The sequence below is a fragment of the Cervus canadensis genome, chromosome 7 (assembly GCF_019320065.1).
Source record: "Cervus canadensis isolate Bull #8, Minnesota chromosome 7, ASM1932006v1, whole genome shotgun sequence".
Lineage (NCBI taxonomy): Eukaryota > Metazoa > Chordata > Mammalia > Artiodactyla > Cervidae > Cervus > Cervus canadensis.
In genome coordinates this window covers 8,826,096-8,843,418 of record NC_057392.1, presented here as the reverse complement: position 1 = coordinate 8,843,418, position 17,323 = coordinate 8,826,096, and the positions used below count along the sequence as shown (strand labels likewise).

The 17,323-nt window shown below is 42.8% G+C and overlaps 1 protein-coding gene across 1 annotated transcript; it reads right to left on the bottom strand.

The window, feature by feature from the left end:
• Positions 1 to 8,080: 8,080 nt before the first annotated feature.
• Positions 8,081 to 14,672, bottom strand: A4GNT (alpha-1,4-N-acetylglucosaminyltransferase). Its single transcript, XM_043474161.1, has 3 exons — positions 14,556 to 14,672; positions 12,416 to 12,853; positions 8,081 to 9,045 (listed from the first exon to the last, which is right to left on the bottom strand). Exons 2-3 carry the CDS (start codon positions 12,824 to 12,826, stop codon positions 8,431 to 8,433), a joined length of 1,026 nt encoding a protein of 341 aa, XP_043330096.1. The 5' UTR covers positions 12,827 to 12,853; positions 14,556 to 14,672; the 3' UTR covers positions 8,081 to 8,430.
• Between the last annotated feature and the right edge of the window lie 2,651 nt (positions 14,673 to 17,323).

Here is a 17,323-nt window from a genome sequence, read left to right as displayed (position 1 = left end):
CCCCAGTCCCTCCGGGACAAGCTATTTTTAGGTCCGTTACGGAAGCGGGAAGGAGGGAATGCCACGTTTAATCCTTCAGGAAAATCCAGGATCCTAGTGAGTGGCTCCCAGGCCTTGCTGAGAGGCGGGGACGCCCTCCCGTCTACACACACACACACACACACACACACACAGCCCCCTACATCCCACCCGGTACAGTCGCCTGACCTGCTGAATGCTGGGAGCCACCATTACCAAACTAAAGGGACCTTGTTTTCTGATGGAGAAGGAAATGGCAAGCCACTCCAGTATTCTTTGCTGGAGAATCCCATGGACGGAGGAGCCTGGGACGGGGGCTGCAGTCCATTGAGTCGCAAAGAGTCGGACACGACTGAAGCGACTTAGCACGCACGCATGCACTTGGTTTCTGATCAGAACCCATGCTAGTCCTTTGAGTAAATCCCAGGTCTGTTCAGATGGCCACCACTTTCCCCTCAACCCCCAACCATTTGGTCAGTCCTGAAGATCCAGTTGGGAAATCCAGGACCATAAAAAGCTCTTTTTGGGTAACAGTCTTTGAACCCTTCCTATAGCCATTTGTTGTGTTACTGAGACTCGGATTTCTGGGAGTTTTTTGGGTTTTTTCCTTTAAGCCTTCTTCTCACCCCAGCTACCAAGCTGTGTGATGGGATATTCAAAACAAAATTGCATGGGAAAAAGTGTTGGCAATAATGTGGAGAAATTGGAACCCCTGTACATTGCTGTGAGAGTGTAAAATGGTATAGCCATTGTGGAAAAGAAAATGGTGACTCCTCAAAAAATTAAACACGGAATTACCATATGATTCAGCAATTCTCCTCTGTGGATATACACTAAAGAATTAAAAGAAGAGACTCAAAAAGATATTTGTACACCATGTTCATAAAAACATTATTCACAATAGCCAAAAGGTGGAAATAACTGGAGTCTCCATTAATGAATGGAAAACAAAATGTTATATATACATACATATATGCACACACACATATATATGTTCTTAAAAAGGAATGAAATTCTGATACATGCTATCACATGAGTGAATCATGAAAACTTTATGCTAAATGAAATGTCAGGCACAAAAGGACATGGATGATATGATTCCACTTGTATAATGTACCTAGAATAGTCAAATTCTTAGAAACAGAAAGTAGTATGGTGATTGCCAGGGCTAGGGGGAGGAGGGAGTGGAAATTATTGTCTAATGGATACAGAGCTTCAGTCTGGGATGATGGTAAAATTAGAGAGGTGGATGGTGGAGCTTGGTTGCACAGTATGAATGTACTTCATGCCATTGAATGGTATACATGAAAATGACTAAAATTGTAAATGTGTAAGTGCACATTTATGGTATGTGCATTTTACCACAATCTTTTAAATGTATTAAAAGAAAAAAACCACAAAACAGTGGACAGGGACCAGGCCCGAGTAGGAGTATCTGTGAGGCACCAGCTCTCATGGGGAGTCTTGTTCCCATGCTTTCCTGGCCAGCGCACGTTTTCCCTCCAGGACTTCCTGCAGGAGGGCAAAGAATAATGCGGACTGTGGAGTCAAAGACGCATTTACATTCCTCCTTCCCAGGCTATATAACCCTGGGAAGTCACTTACCCTCTCTGTAAAATGGGGAAAATAAACTCTACCTGCACGCTAAGCTGCTTCAGCCATGTCCAACTCTTTCCGATCATATAGACTGTAGCCCGCCAGGTTCTTCTGTCCATGGATTCTCCAGGCAAGAATGCTGGAGTGGGTAGCCATTTCCTCCTCCAGAGGATCTTTCCCACCCAGGGATCAAACTTGCATCTCTTATGTTTCCTGAATTGGCAGGCAGGTTCTTTACCATTAGCACCACCTGGGAAGCCCAAACTTTACCTAGCAGGTCATTATGAGAACCAACTTAGTTAAAACATCTCAGCCAAGGGCCTGGCAGTCGCTAGCATGTCTTCCTAAGTTCCGTCAAGTGTGAGGGATGGGAGGCTTCTCAACTCAATTTTCTGAAGTATACAAGAAGTAGCTCTGTGCACGCGCACGTGTGTGTGTGTATGCACGCATGTGTGTGTGATCTGCACCAACCTCAATTTCCCCCCGTAGAAATGGGTGCTATCTGTTGCAGGGCTGTTGTGGGAAAATGAACTTGACATGCACCCAGATCCACCTTCTCAGTAATGCCAAAAGCTAAAGACTCCATCTTCAACTGACCAAGACCTTCCATGCATGGAACCCACACACTCCCCCCTTACTGGGCCACAGTTTGACATTCAGTATCACCGAGAGTTTCCGAGTGCCTGCTAGGAGGCAGGCTGTGTTCTAAGATGCACTAGATCACGTGGCGCCAGGAAGCTGTCACCTCTGCTGCCCCCATGCCACAGCGCACACAAGATGTGATGGCACGAGTGACAACAGGTACGCATGCAAGACACAGGAACAGGCCGAAGGAGACTGCCCCAGACAGCTACGCCAGGGACACTCCTGTCACCCGAGTGGCTGGGCCATAACTATAGAATGGGAGGACAGAGGGTAGGGTCTCGATATCCATGGTTTACATTTTGCCCTGTTGCCTCCCCGCACTTCCTCAGGCCAGTGTCAGATAGCCGCTTCCTGAGAGGCATAGACACCGCCACAACTGATCTCCTTCCTACACTTGGGGATGTGTCAGGAAATATGTCAGTGGGACATGTCTGCTGATTGAAGGTCTGCTTTAGACTCTGTCGTTACTGTTTAGTTGTTAAGTTGTATCTGACTCTTTTGCAACCCCAGGGACTGTAACCCACCAGGCTTCTCTGTCCATGGTATTTCTCAAGCAAGAATACTGGAGTGGGTTGCCATTTACTTCGACAGGGGATCAAACCCACGCAGGGATCAAACCTGTATCTCCTGCATTGGCAGGTGGATTCTTTACCACTGAGCCACCAGGGAAGCCCACTTTAGGCTCTAGGGAGTCCACAGTTGGAGTGCCCTCTGCTGTCAACTGCTGGCATCACACTTTGGAAGCCAGCTCGGGTTCCAGATCCCAATTTCGCAAAGGGCTTCTGGTGTATGGGACAGGTCTCCCAGGGCTGGGCTGCTGACCACTGATGGTCCCAGCGGTGCTTTGAGGTCAAAGGTGTACTGTTGGGTTCTCACTGTATTAATGTATATAGACAGGCATATAGTTAGAAGAACATTTTACATAAAAACCTGGTTTGCTAGTTTCTTCTTGAAAAATCTGGGGATCTGGCACCAAAAAGCCTATACTCACATATCAAGAATTGGCTGAAACTGAGGGAGAACCTCTTACCTACTCTCTAACCCATTCCCTGCAAAAGATCACTTTGAAGAAGTCTGTGCGCTTAGAGAAAGACCTCTATTCTCAGGAAAACTTTCTCCTCTGTTGCAGAATGAGATGCAGGGTCAGTTTAACCAGGACCCACTCTCTGAGTCTAGAAGCAAACACTAGGTGGGGCAGGCTGAGACAGATTGAAAAAAAAAATGCAACAAAATAATAAAATGTTTGTGTCCATGATCTACAAAGACCAGATAAAAATCAATAAGAAATAGAAGAGCAATCCCATAGAAAAGTGAACAAAAGATTAGGCAAGTCATAGAATAAGAAAATATACCAATTAAACATATGAAACACTCAACTTCACCAAAAGTAAAATAATTAGATACATTTTTAAACAATCATATTGGCTAAAATTAAGTAGAAGTTTGGCACTGGTGAAGGATGGGAAAATGAGCAATAACAAACAGTATTTTTGAAAGCAATTTGACAGCACATATCAAATTTTAAAAGTCTTCAAAATGTGGTAATCAGAACTACAGTACCACTTGTATGATTAAAATTAGAATCATCTTAAATGTCCACCAATTGGGTTTTAAGTAAATAGATTATGATATATCCCACAATAAAACACTCTGCAGCCCTTATGAAGAATATATCTTATGTTAATGAAAAAAGGTGTCCAAGACATATGCATTGTTAAATTAAAAAACAACTGACATAATACTATGTATTATATGAATCCATTTATGTTTTTTAATTATACATTTTAACCATTACGCTCACACAGTCATTAGCCCTCTGTGAGCAAATCTTCACACGTTAGTTGCTGCATCATGGAAGTCTCGGAGAGAAGAGTTAGGGCAGATAAGCTGATAGTGGGGGATACTTGGAAGACTATGGCCAAAACTATTTACAAATAGCATGGATATATATTCAGAGAAAAGTGAGAGACATACCAAACTTGACAGTGGTACAAGAGGGACTTTCATCTTTTACTCTATGCAATCTTATCATTTGAAATTCTAAGAATGAGTGTCAGATTTGAAAAAAAGAAAAATTAACATGGGGGAAACACTAACATGACCTAACTTCAAAGTATGTCATGATGTAAACGTGTGGCATATGTTCACCAAAGGCCATAAGGAATCCAGGGTCATCTGGAATCCACATTTCTGATGGCTCATTACTCTTTCTACTTTGCCCAGTACCCTCCTCACCACCATGTTTTCTTTCCAGCTTTATTGAAAAATAATTGTTATTTATCACTCTATAAAGTTTCAGGTATATGGCATGATTTACACATATTGTGAAATGACAACCACAATAGTTTCAACTAACATCCGTCTTCTCATATAGATACAATAAAAAGAAAAAAGGAAAAAATATGTCTCCTTGTGATGCAAACTCCTAGCATTTACTCTCTTAACAACTTTCCCATGTTTCACACAGCAGTGTTAGCTGTAATCTCCATGTTGTACATTACATCTCTAGTACTTATTTTTTAATCACATACCTTTTAGTCTACGCATTTTTCCCATCGCCACCAAGTTTTGAAATATTCTTTTCTACTAAACAAACTGCATTTATTAAGTAATACATTATTAATTTCTGCCTGACATCTTATCAATCAAAAACATCTTGCTGCCAGGTAAAACTCTCTATAACTGTCAAATTATCAATATTGCTAGAGTGAATTCATACAATCACAGCCCAGTATAAAGAAATGTGACATTCAGCTTGACCTATTTGGTCCCATCATATAAAACAGTTCATATATTTTTGAAATATTGACAATATTTTTAATCAAACTTTTCAAAACCCTAGTGATTAGGAACGTTAGTCATGCATTTGTCATGCATTCTCCAGATGCGGAAATTAGGTCCAGTGTATGACCCTGCTCCACCCTCAAAGGGCTAATACTAGGAGACATGGCTGTGGAGACATGCAGGTGAGCTGAAATCCAGCAGGGACTCTGGGGACACAGGTCAGAGGGCTGCCACGGTAAGTAGCAGCAGGTCTCAAAGTCTCACTGTAGTGTCAGACTGGACCCAAGAATCCAGAGCAATTAGCTGGGAATAAACAAAGCTATGGCAGGAGACGTGACTTGCGATTATTTTTTAGTAAGACAGTCAGAGCAGTGATTCTCAAAGGGGGAAATATCAGAATGAAAGGGGATGGGTGGATGTAGTTTGAAAAGTATCATCACTTCATATCTGGAGAAAAACATCAATGTATGCTCTCCTTAAAAACAAACTATCAAAAAAATTTCTAGAAAATCTTGATTGATGATTATTTGTGGAAGAAATATTAATTCTCATACCTCCTAGGAAGAGGAAGCAAATTTTTATATGACTGTAGAAGGGGCAGCTGTTTTTAAAATTTGAGTGTGTGATTTGCTTTTTTAAGACAACTGGGGTAGAAAAGGGAATAGCAGACACCCTAAGGAGCAGGGGAGACTATCCCAGGGAGGATATGGCCAGTCATTAGATATAAGTACTGGGGACCTCCAATGGACTGAATGTGATCCCCCTCAAAATTCATATGTTGAAATTCTACTACCCCAAAGTGATCATATTAGGAAGTGGGGCCTTTGGGAGGTAATTGGGTCATGAGGGGCAGAACACTCATGGATGGGATTAGTTCCCTTATAAAAGGGACCCCAAAGATCTCCCTAGTCTCTTTCCACCATGTGAGGATTCAACAAGAAATATGCAGTCTGTCACTTGGAAGAGGATCTTTTCTAGAGCTCAGCCACGCTGGCACCCTGATCTTGGGCTTCCCAGCCTCCAGAACTGTGACAAATACATTTTTGTGGTTTAGCCACTCAGTCTATAGTACTTTGTTATTGCAGTCCAAGCTGACTTAGGACCTTGTCTGCTTGATCCAGCTGAATCTTTAGCATCTAAATCAGTGCTTGGCACACAGAGAGACAGAATTAATATTATTGACTGAATGCTTTAATGAGTATCAAATTAAAGGCTAGAAATCAAGACTCTTTTTTCTCCAGCCAATTCTCTAACACAGCCGTCCTCAACCTATATGTCACCAGGGACAGATTTCATGGAAGACAATTCTTCCACGAACCAGGGGTTGGGGGGAGGGGGATGCTTTCAGAAGATTCAAGTGCACTTCAATCTAATTCCACCAATGATTTGACAGGAGACACCTGTCCACAGCCCAGAGGTTAAGGACCCCTGCTCTATCAGACTCCATAATTAATCTTACAGAAGTAAATTTAACATGTAGTAAAACTGTCGGCCGCCTATCATAACACCTGTTTTCTCTTCCTCCTTAAATGTTCCAGCCTCTCTTGCAGCTACATACTGATCACTGAGATATAAGGTTAAGTGTTATATGGTAAGTTGCAGGAAGAGTTTATAAAATAAGGAAAGTGCACCTTTCCTCTTTCCTTCATCCTGCTGCCTGAAATGCAGAAATGACGGACTGGAGACCAAGCTGCAGTATGAACCATGGCCTGTGGACACTAAGATGGTAAGCAGAAAGATACAAGAAGCCAGGGTCCCTGACGACTGCAGTGACCATACCCACCCTCATCTGCCTACCTTCAGGCTACTTTTACATGAAAGAGAAACTTCTATATTTTATATACCAATGCTCTTTGGGATTTTTATTGTAGACACAGTCCACCCATCCCAACTGACAAGCGGGGCCTGCAGTTCCCCACTGCCCGCAGGGAGCGGTGAGCAGGGGCACGTGAGAGTTTTCAGCTCGCTGTGTTGCAGGAGCTCCGCCTCCTTCAGCACCAGTACGGGTTCAGCTTCCGCACACCACAGGTCAGTGCTGTGAGTGCTCAGTCTTCTTACGACCTGCTGAGGTTTCAACCTGAGCACAATATGATGCTGTGTCCATGCAGATAGGAACAGTTTTCTCAGGACACGCCCTAGGAGGTCCCATGGGGAGAAAAAGGTGAGGGAAAAGTGAGATGAGGGAAGGTGGGGAGAAACTTCTTGTGTGCAACTGACTGCCAGGAGTTGAGGGTTGGTGGGGGTTGGGGGAGTCCATCTTCAGAGGACCCAGGAAAGGAAGGTCTTGATGTGGAAAAGTGTAGGTTTTTAGCCCATGGTATGTGCAATGTATACTGTGTCCAGTGTCATTCTTTGGTGTGGTGTTCAGTTTTCCTTGCATTGCTTATTGAGGGGATTGCACTTGCCCGGCTGTATGTTCTTGACCCTTCGGCTATAAATAAACTGACCACATCCATGTAGGTTTATTTCTGGGCTCTCTCTTCTGGTCCTCTGGCATGTGAGTCTGTTTTTGAGCTCAACAATTGTTCTGGTTACTGTAGCTTCAAAATACAGTTTGAAGTCAGGGAGCAAGACACCTCCAACCGGTTCTCTTTTCTGAGGACTGCTTTAGCTATTCCTGGTCCTTTGTTGTTCAACATAAATATCAGGATTCTTTGCTCTATTTCTGAGAAAAATGCCATTGGAATTTTGGTATAAATTGCTTTCAGTGTGCACATTGCTTTGGATAGAATGGACATTTTAACAATATTCATCCTTCATGAAAGTGAAAAGTGAAGTCACTCAATCGTGTCCAACTCTTTGTGACCCCATGGAGAGTATAGCCTACCAGGCTCCTCTGTCCATGGGATTTTCCAGGCAAGTATACTGGAGTGGGTTGCCATTTCCTTCTCCAGGAGGTCGTCCCAACCCAGGGATTGAACCCGGGTCTACCCGTGTTGTAGGCAGACACTTTACCATCTGAGCCACCAGGGAAGTCCTCATCCTTCATGAGCATATGATATCTTTCTGTTTCCTTGTATCTTCTTCAGTTTCTTCATCAGTGTCCTAAAGCTTTTAATATGCAGGGCTTTCACATCCTTGGTTAAATTTATTCCTAGGTGTTTTGTTCTTTTTGATGCAAATGTTAATAGAATTGTTTTCTTTTTCTTTCTGATGGTTCATTATTAGTGGTTAGAAATGTAGCTGATTTTTGTGTATTGATTTTGTCAACTTACTGAGTTCATTTATTAGTTCTAATGGTTTTTTGGTGAAGCGACATAGAAAATTGTGACTGTAACTGATATATGGGTGAGCCTCTACACTCCGGGGAAGTGGAGATCAGGTGAAAGCCTAGCACTCCAGGAAGTGGCTAAACCTGCAGTGTTGCACCAACAACTCAGCATTGGCTTATTTGTTACCTCGACCCTGCTCCTTAGTCACTGACCCCTCTGGACCTTGAAGCAGGTCCCTGTAAGTCTTGGGACAGTGCTTACGGTAGAGATTTTCCACCAGTGTATTGCTTCCTCTGACCACAGCCTTCCTTTCCTGGTTCATGTGGTTCCACAGATGGAGGGCATAGGAATTGTTGAAGCTCGGTTCCGTATCCCAGACTTCATAATAGCGCCGCCAGGCTCGAAAAGAAATGGGGTAAAATCTTTCGGGGTGTAGGAAGGAGAAGTTTGAACACTTGAGGTCACTCACCTCCTGGAAGTCTCTGAGTTTGCACCATACTCTCAAAAGCCTCGTCATCAATTCGGGACCCTGGTGGCCCCAAATATTTGGATTGTAATTTTCCACAAAGTTTTCCATGCACTCCCACAGAAAGGGGTGGTGGGGGAGAAATCCAAACACCCCATTACTGGAGAACTGAGATTTCTGTGCAGCCAGAAAGTTGTCCTCAGGAATGGGTCTGATGGAGATGACATCTGTGTCCATGTAGACACCGCCGTACTTCCAGATGAAGGCCAAGCGGGATGCATCTGAGCTGATATGGAGCCAGAATCTCTCGGTACTGCTGTTGATCTGCAGAAACAAGTACAAATCAGCCCCCAGAAAGGGGAAGGGGGAGGCCCGGCACAGGTAGTTGAGAAGGAAGCAAGTCAACCTCCCAAAAATCTATTTGCCAAAAGCCCAGTGTTGCAAATTTATCAAAATTACCTCCAACCCAAAAAAGTTGCCTTTAAGTGAAAAATTTACAGCAGTCAGTATCAATAGGAAGATTTTTAGCAGCTTCTAAAGATTTCATGAAATTGTTTTTTTATAAAAGCAATAGAAAGATGAAACTCAGAAGGGATTTCATGAGTCACTTTCAGCAGGATGGAAAGTAACCACAAATATGAAACTGTGAAGAAAGAATTTTTTATACATCCTAAAAATGCTGAGAACTGATAAAGGAAAAAATGAACTCTGAAACTATAGGATATATTAATATCTATGCTCTTTGAAAAGTTGGTGAAAGAATCTTAAAATGCATCCATGCCTTTGTCCACTGATTAATTCATTTAATAACATTCATCGAAGGCCTACTTACCATTCATGCAACTCTAAGTTGCTAAGGATACAAAAGTGAACAAACAGACAATAATCTTTACTGGCAGAAGATAGACAATAAACAAATAAATATACCATATGTTGGGTTTTCACAAGGACTCGGAAAGAAAAAATCGGCAAGGGGGTTATGAAGGGGGCAGGATGGAGCACTATCTTGAGTTCGAGCAGAACCTTGGATAAAGTGGGTGGATGAATTATGTGGGTATCTCTGAGAGGAGGGTTCTAGGTAGAGCAAACAGCAAGTGCAAGGGCCCTGGGGCAGGACCACACTCATGGTGTGTAGGAACAGGAAAACAGCAGTGTAGAGTAGTGAAGGGAGAGGGATAGGAAACAAGGTCAGAGAAGGGGCAGGGCAGGAGTGAGGGCGATGCTATGCTGGGGTAGAGACCAAAATGATTTGGAAGATTTGGTAGAAAGGAGATATGATCTGAATTAGTCTAAAAAGGGTCACCCTGGCTATGGTATGGAAAATAGATGGGGGCAGGAGCAAAGAGGCAAATTTGAAAGCTGTTTAAATAATCCAGGCAGGAGATGATGATGGTTTAGACCAGAGTGACAATAAAGGAGATGACAGAACTAGTCAGATTCTGAGCACATGAGAAAGATAAAGCTGGTCAGGATTTGCTGATGGATTGGATATGGAGCCGGAGACCGAGGAGTCAAGGCCAACTGAAAATGCTAAAATGTGAGCAGAACAGAAAATGACTTTGAAACGAATAAAAATAAACCATTATAAATATCCATGTTCCCAAGTGGAATGCTAAAATTTTGAATACAGAAAAAAAAATAGATTTTTCTGAATTTAAACATGTTGGTTAAAAGATTAAACCGTGACCCTTGGCTTTTGACAAAATAAACATTTTTTTAAAAAATCTGCTCTAAAACCAAACAAAAGAAAGTCAGCTAAGACTGCCGAAATCCTCACTTGAACTATTAATAGCATTATATTGTATACAATTACCAAAAACCTCATGAATAATAATAGCTAAAATTTATCAATAACTGTTCTAATTTATAATCTACACAAATCCTCAAAAATCATAGTACCTGGCTTCCCTGGTGGTCCAGTGGTTAGGAATCTGCCTGGCAATGCAGGGGACACGGGTTTGATCCCTGGTCTGGGAAGATCCCACATGTTGAGGAGCAACTAAGCCTGTGCCCATGCAGCTACTGAGCCCATGCACCCTGGCGCCCGTGCACTATAGCAAGAGCCGCATGCTGGCACACCACAGCTAGAGAGCAGCCCCCTGCTCGCTGCAACTAGAGAAAGCCCAAGCGCAGCAACCAAGACCCATCTCAGCCAAATATAAAAAAAGTCATCATAAATCTTTTAAAAATCATTGTACCTATATACTATGATTATTCCTGTTTTTCAAGGGAAAAATTAAAAGGAAGGAACAAGAAGTTCAATCCTTTGCCCAAGGTAAGAGAGGCAGAGGTTAGATTTTAACCCAGGCAGTCTAACTCTGGAGGCCCACTTATTTTCAGTAAAAAGAACTGAAGTTGATTGTCAGTAAATTGGTGATTATTAATGAATAGACCCAGATATCAGAAGCCACATAGAACCAGGAGGAGGAAGCCTGCCTTGATGTGGACATTGGACTGACGTCAATGTAAAATAAAACCTTCCCTAGAGGTGAGCCCCAGAAAGGGGAATCGGATTCTGGTTGCTCATTCCTTCCCCAAGCTCACAGTACTCATCCCTGGGCATCTTCAAGGGCTACAGTTGCTCAAATCAGTGCAGCGAATCCAGTGATCATCAGCAGGTGATGGCACACTCAGTCATCCTCACAGCTGGCCGCCAGCTAACCTATGGTGGCTAACTGGGGCAGAAAACGCCACAGCCCAGCTCCCCGAAGGTGCAAGCATGTCCCCCATCCAGGACACCCCACCCAGTCCCTAGGTGACTGAGAGAGGGTGTGGGACAGAAGTTTTCTTTTTCATACAAATACTGCAGTATATTGGATCACAGCCACTCAATGGTCCTAATTCCTAAAAACTACAATTACCTCCTTTAGGAAAAGGGTCTTTGCCGATGTGATAAACTTAAGGACCTTGAGCCGAGGAGATTATCCTGGATTACCATGGGCCCTAAATGCCACCATAAATGTCCTTTAAAGGGAAAGGTAGAGGGAGATTTGGCACAAAATTACAAAATTACAAAGAGCCCCAGGAGTTTCTTGATCATCTCTCAATATTACACAATCCTATATAGTTGCACCCACCTGATCTTTCATGAATTATCTATTTAAATCATTTTCAAGTTCAATATTGCCTAATTTCCCCCCGCCCCGGGTGCATAAAAAGTTTAACATAGATGGGTTTAAAACTGTCAGTGAAAAATGAGTGGTCTACACACCTAGAAAAGATACAGAAATTCATTCAATTAAGAGTAGTCTCAAGAAATCCTAAGAAATAAATTGAAAGCAAAAGGCAGCAGGGTAGAGGTAAGCTTAAATCAAGTCTCTCCTGATTGCTTGAATTGGGACTCAACACCGTAAAAAGAAGACCAGGCAAGAGTCAAAAGATCTGGGTTCTAACCTATCTTTGATACCCTATCTCAGCCTATCTCTGAGCCCCAATCCTCGGTGTAAGTAAAATGCAAAAGCAAAGTCTCTCAGTCGTGTCCAACTCTTTGCGACCCCATGGACTATAGCCTACAAGTCTCCTCCATCCATGGAATTTTCCAAGCACGAGTTCTGGAGTGGGTTGCCATTCCCTTCTCCAGGGGATCTTCCCCACCCATCTATCCTCAATGTATCCATCTATAAAATGAGTAGGTTGGATCCAATTTCTATGGTCCCTCCCAACACTGGGATTCTGAGGTTCTCTAAACACTTACTTGAGTGTACCACGAAAACAACGGTGTGTCTTCAAACAGGCTTTTCATATTCAAAGGGAAGAGGAAAACATTGTCAATCGCTGAGAGGAGGGAAAGGGCTGGGAAAGTGGAGTTCAGGGGCAGCTGCATGGAGTTATTGAGCCCTTTCATAAGTAGCAGCACAGGCTGCTCGGGGTAAACCTTTGCAGCTGACTCCACAGCACAGCAGACCAGCGGGGTTGGCTCCAGTCTCTCCGAGGTCTCTAGGAACACGATGCTGCGCCCACGGCCCAGGAGGGCTTCCAGCCCCTGCTGCGACTTGTAGGAAGGTAGGTAGCAGATGAGGCAGCTGGGCTTCAGCGTGAACTGGTAGAGGAAGCCACAGGCAAACAGCAGGGTGACCGACAAGGAGAACTGGAGCTTCGTCAGCATGTCCACCCCTCTCTCCTGGCCTGTTCCCTAAAATCAACACTATCCATTAAAAGTTATATTCATAAAACATGATAAGATATAGTACACAAGAAGATAATATATGAATACCACTTTCAAGCTTGGTTTTTTAATTGAAGTAAGGTTGATTTATAATATCAGATTACTTTCAGATGTATAGCATAGTGATTCAGTATTTTGATAGATTACAGTCCAATAAAAGTTATTACAAAGTAATGGCTATAATTCCCTTGCTAGACAATATATCCTTGTTGCTTATCAATTTTATATCTAGTGTAGTTCATATTTGTTAATTCCCTCCCCCTGTTTGCCCCCGACCCTTTCCCTCTACTCTTTGGTCACCACTAGTTTGTTTTCTCTCTCTTTGGGTCCATTCTAATGTTGCATGTGCATTCATTTATATTACTTTTTACATTCCCCATGTTAGTGATATCATACAGTATTTGTCTTTGTCTGATTTGTTTCACTAAGCATAATATTCTCTAGGTCCATCCACATTGCTGCAAATGGCAGAATTTCATTATTTTTATGGCTGAGTAATAATCCCATTATCTTTATCCATTCATCTATTGATGGGCACTTGGGTTGCTTCCATATTTTGCCTGTTGTTAATAGTACTGCTATGTACATTGGGGTACATGTGTCTTTTCAAATTCATGGTTTTGTTTTCTTTGGATATATACCAAGGAATGGAATTGTTAGATCATATGGTAATTCTATTTTTAGTTTTTTGAGGAATCTGCATACTATTTCCACAGAGGCTGTACCAATTTATATTCCAATGGACCTTGTATGAGGGTTCTCTATTCTGTACCTCCTCACCAACATTTGTTATTTACAGACTTTTTGATACTAGCCATTCTGTCAGGTGTAAAGTGATATGTCTTTGTGGTTTTTATTTGCATTTCTTTAATAATTATAAGCTTTGATTTTTAAAATTTTAAATAAAATATGATCCAATCAAAGCCAGCAATGTTCAAAAGAAAGGTGCATTGATTAGGTTTTACCTGAGGAATTTAAGGATGATTTGCAATAGGAAAATCATTAATTAGTAGGAAAACTATTAATGAAATGCATTATTTTGACAGATTAACAAAGAAAAACTGTATGATCATTTTAGCTCAATAGATGCTGACAAGATAAAATTTGACATCCATTCATGATTTTTTAAAAGCACAAGGAAACTTTCTTAAGCTGAGTGTCTACCAGAACATATAGCAATGATTATGAATGCTTCAACATGAAGCATTGAAACCTCCCCGTTAAGACCAGGGATGTAGTATGGGTGTCCACTATCACTGTTACTGTCCCCATCATTCTGCTAAGTCTAACCAATGAAATGAAACAAGAGAAAAGAATTTCCATTATGAATATTAGAAAGGAAGAGACAAAAATATCACTAGTTGTAGAAAATATGATTGTCTACAGAGAAAATCCAAGACAACTTACCGAAAAACTAATAAAATTAAGAAGAGGCAAACTGAAGGTTAAATCACTTGCCAAGATTTAGCAGAGCCATGATTTTGACTTGGGTCTACCTGTCCCCAAAACCCGGGCTCTGAGCAGACACCTGCAGCACCTCCCTCTCCTTCAACATAAGCTCTAACTCCAGCCAACACCAGGAGAGCAGACATCTCATTCATTAGTGGTCAGTTTTTTACTTTACATGTAGCTCTTTCAGAAAATACAAATCCAATGAATCAGAGCTTACCTTCTAGCCAGAAACTTGTAGGTGACCAATACCTGTGGTCTTAGCAGCAATGACAAGTTTTTTCCTGCTGCACTTTCTGATAAATGACCTGATAATCTTCAATTCAACAGTGCCAAAGGAAGTAAATCATTGGCAGAAGATTAATGCTAAACACCAGAACTTCCCAGGAAGCTCCTCCCTTTATTTACTAAGTTGCCTCAAACACAGAGACTTGCAGATTAAGGGGTTCACACAATTTTTCAGGTGACCCACACACTAATCCTACCTATTGGTGGGCCTGTCAGGGTGTTATAAGGCAACAATTTCACCTGGGGAAAACTGAATCCATAGTATAATCTTGGAGCCAACAAAGTGTGCACCCAAGTAGTTTGGCCTCAGTCAAAATCATGGGCAGAGACATGGGAAATTTCTTCAACACACAACCCTGTTTGTCCAAGCTTTGCAAACAAAAGGTTTTGTTGAAGGAAAAGAAAATCCGCCTCCACAAATAGGTAAGTAGTGTACAAACCTCAAGGGCTCCCCACAAGGCTCAGTGGTTAAGAATCTGCCTGCCAATGCAGGAGATGCAAGAAATGAGGGTGTGATCCCTTAGTCAGGAAGATCCCCCGGAGGAGGAAATGATAACCCACTCCAGTATTCTTGCCTGAAGAATCCCAAGGACAGAGGAGCCTGGTGAACTACAGTCCATGGGGTTGCAAAGAGTCATGACTGAGCGACTGAGCTCACGTGTGCAAACCCCAGTAGTCCAAGGCCTGGTGATCTGGAACTAGAATTGATTCCCTGATTTCAGTTATAGTGGCTTCAGGAAGGGCTTCCCTGGTGTCTCAGATGGTAAAGAATCTGCCTGCAATGCAGGAGACATGGGTTTGATCCCTGGGTTGGGAACAACCCCTGGAGTAGGGCATGGCAACCCACTCCAGTATTTTTGCCTGGAGAATTCCCATGGACAGAGAAGCCTGGCAGGCTGCAGTCCATGGGGTCACGAAGAGAAGGGTCCCTTTGCTCAGAGGTCCTGGGCTTCCTCTCAGTCTCATGAAGTCAGTGTCACCACCCTCCACTGATATGGTAATCCCCACATTTCCCCAGACAGTGTGACTCTCCTGTGGTCTGCTCCCATCACCCCTGACAGGTGTAATTTTATGCGTGCTAAGTTTCAGTCACGTCCGACTTTTTGTGACCCTGTGAACTATAGCCCACCAGGCTCCTCTGTCCATGGGGATTCTCCAGGTAAGAATTATGGAGTGGGTTGCAATGCCCTCCTCCAGGGGATCTTCCCAACTCAGGGATTGAACCCACATCTCTTATGTCTACCTACATTGGCAGGTGGGTTCTTTACCACTAGCACCACCTGGGAAGCCTAACAGGTGTGTGTAGTAATCCTCTTTTGAGCCATCCTCTGCTCTATCTTCATCCAGAACTTTCTCTCGGCCATGAAGAGGTATCCGCTGGATGCTCCGGTATGGACGGAGAGGCTCCCTCCTGAGCAGACTTTGGATCCTGACAAGGGAAGGAAAGCTGTCCCACTCATCAATGGCTTCTTGTTTTCTGTTTGGTTGGCTAAGAAGTTCATTTGGGTTTTTCCATAACATCATATAGAAAAACCTGAACTTTTATTCAACCCACTATGTGCCCGAGGCTCCCCAGGAGCAGCTCTTTGGGTCTCCACACACACCTCTTCTTTTTGAAACTGAATTTTTTCTTTGGACCTTGTCAGTTCCAGGGTCAGGGTCCTTGGAATCTTTCCAAAGTTCCCTAGCCCTGTATAGATGGGTTGTTCCTTCCTCATGGAGGGGTGGAGGAAGCAAAGCTCCTGGTCCTCACTCTGGGGTAAAGAAAGGACTCCATTAGTGGGAGCGGTGCATTCCTAGTGCCCACGTTTCAGGAGGATCATGGGTCCTGGTGCCTTCTAGCTGTTTGCAAGATGGCCAACACCATCACACAAGCGGTCGAGGTAGAGAGCAGGGAAGTAGTTGGTGATCTTTGTCACAGTCACAGGGATGAAGGTGAAAACGAGTAATGCAGTTAAATCTTTTTTTCTCACTCAAGGAATTTTATTTAATATTGGAAAAGTGTAAACATCAATTCATTACACCTTTACAAGTCTAGTATTTCCCCCCATCTATTAGGCTCACATTTGATATATTTTTTAAATTTTTAATTGGAGGATAATAGTTTTACAATGTTGTATTGGTTTCTGCTCTACAGCAACATGAATCAGCTACAAGTATACATATATCCCCTTCCTCTTGAGCCTCCTTCCTCCCCTCTAGGTCATCACAGAGTGCTGAGCTGAGCCCCCTTGTGCTATACAACAGCTTCCCACTAGCTAGCTATTTTACTCATGGTAGTGTAGTCATGAAATTAAAAGACGCTTACTCCTTGGAAGGAAAGTTTTGACCAACTGAGACAGCATATTAAAAAGCAGAGACATTACTTTGTCAACAAAGCTCCGTCTAGTCAAGGCTATCCATACAGTGGTCAGGTATGGATGTGAGAGTTGAACTATAAAGAAAACTGAGTGCTGAAGAATTGATGCTTTTGAAGTGTGGTGTTGGGGAAGACTCTTGAGAGTCCCTTGGACTGCAAGGAGATCCAACCAGTCCATCCTAAAAGAGATTAGTCCTGAATATTCATTGGAAGGACTGATGTTGAAGCTCAAACTCCAATACTCTGGCCACCTGATGCGAAGAGCTGACTCATTTGAAAAGACCCTAATGCTGGGAAAGATTAAGGGTGGGAGGAGAAGGGGACGACAGAGGATGAGATGG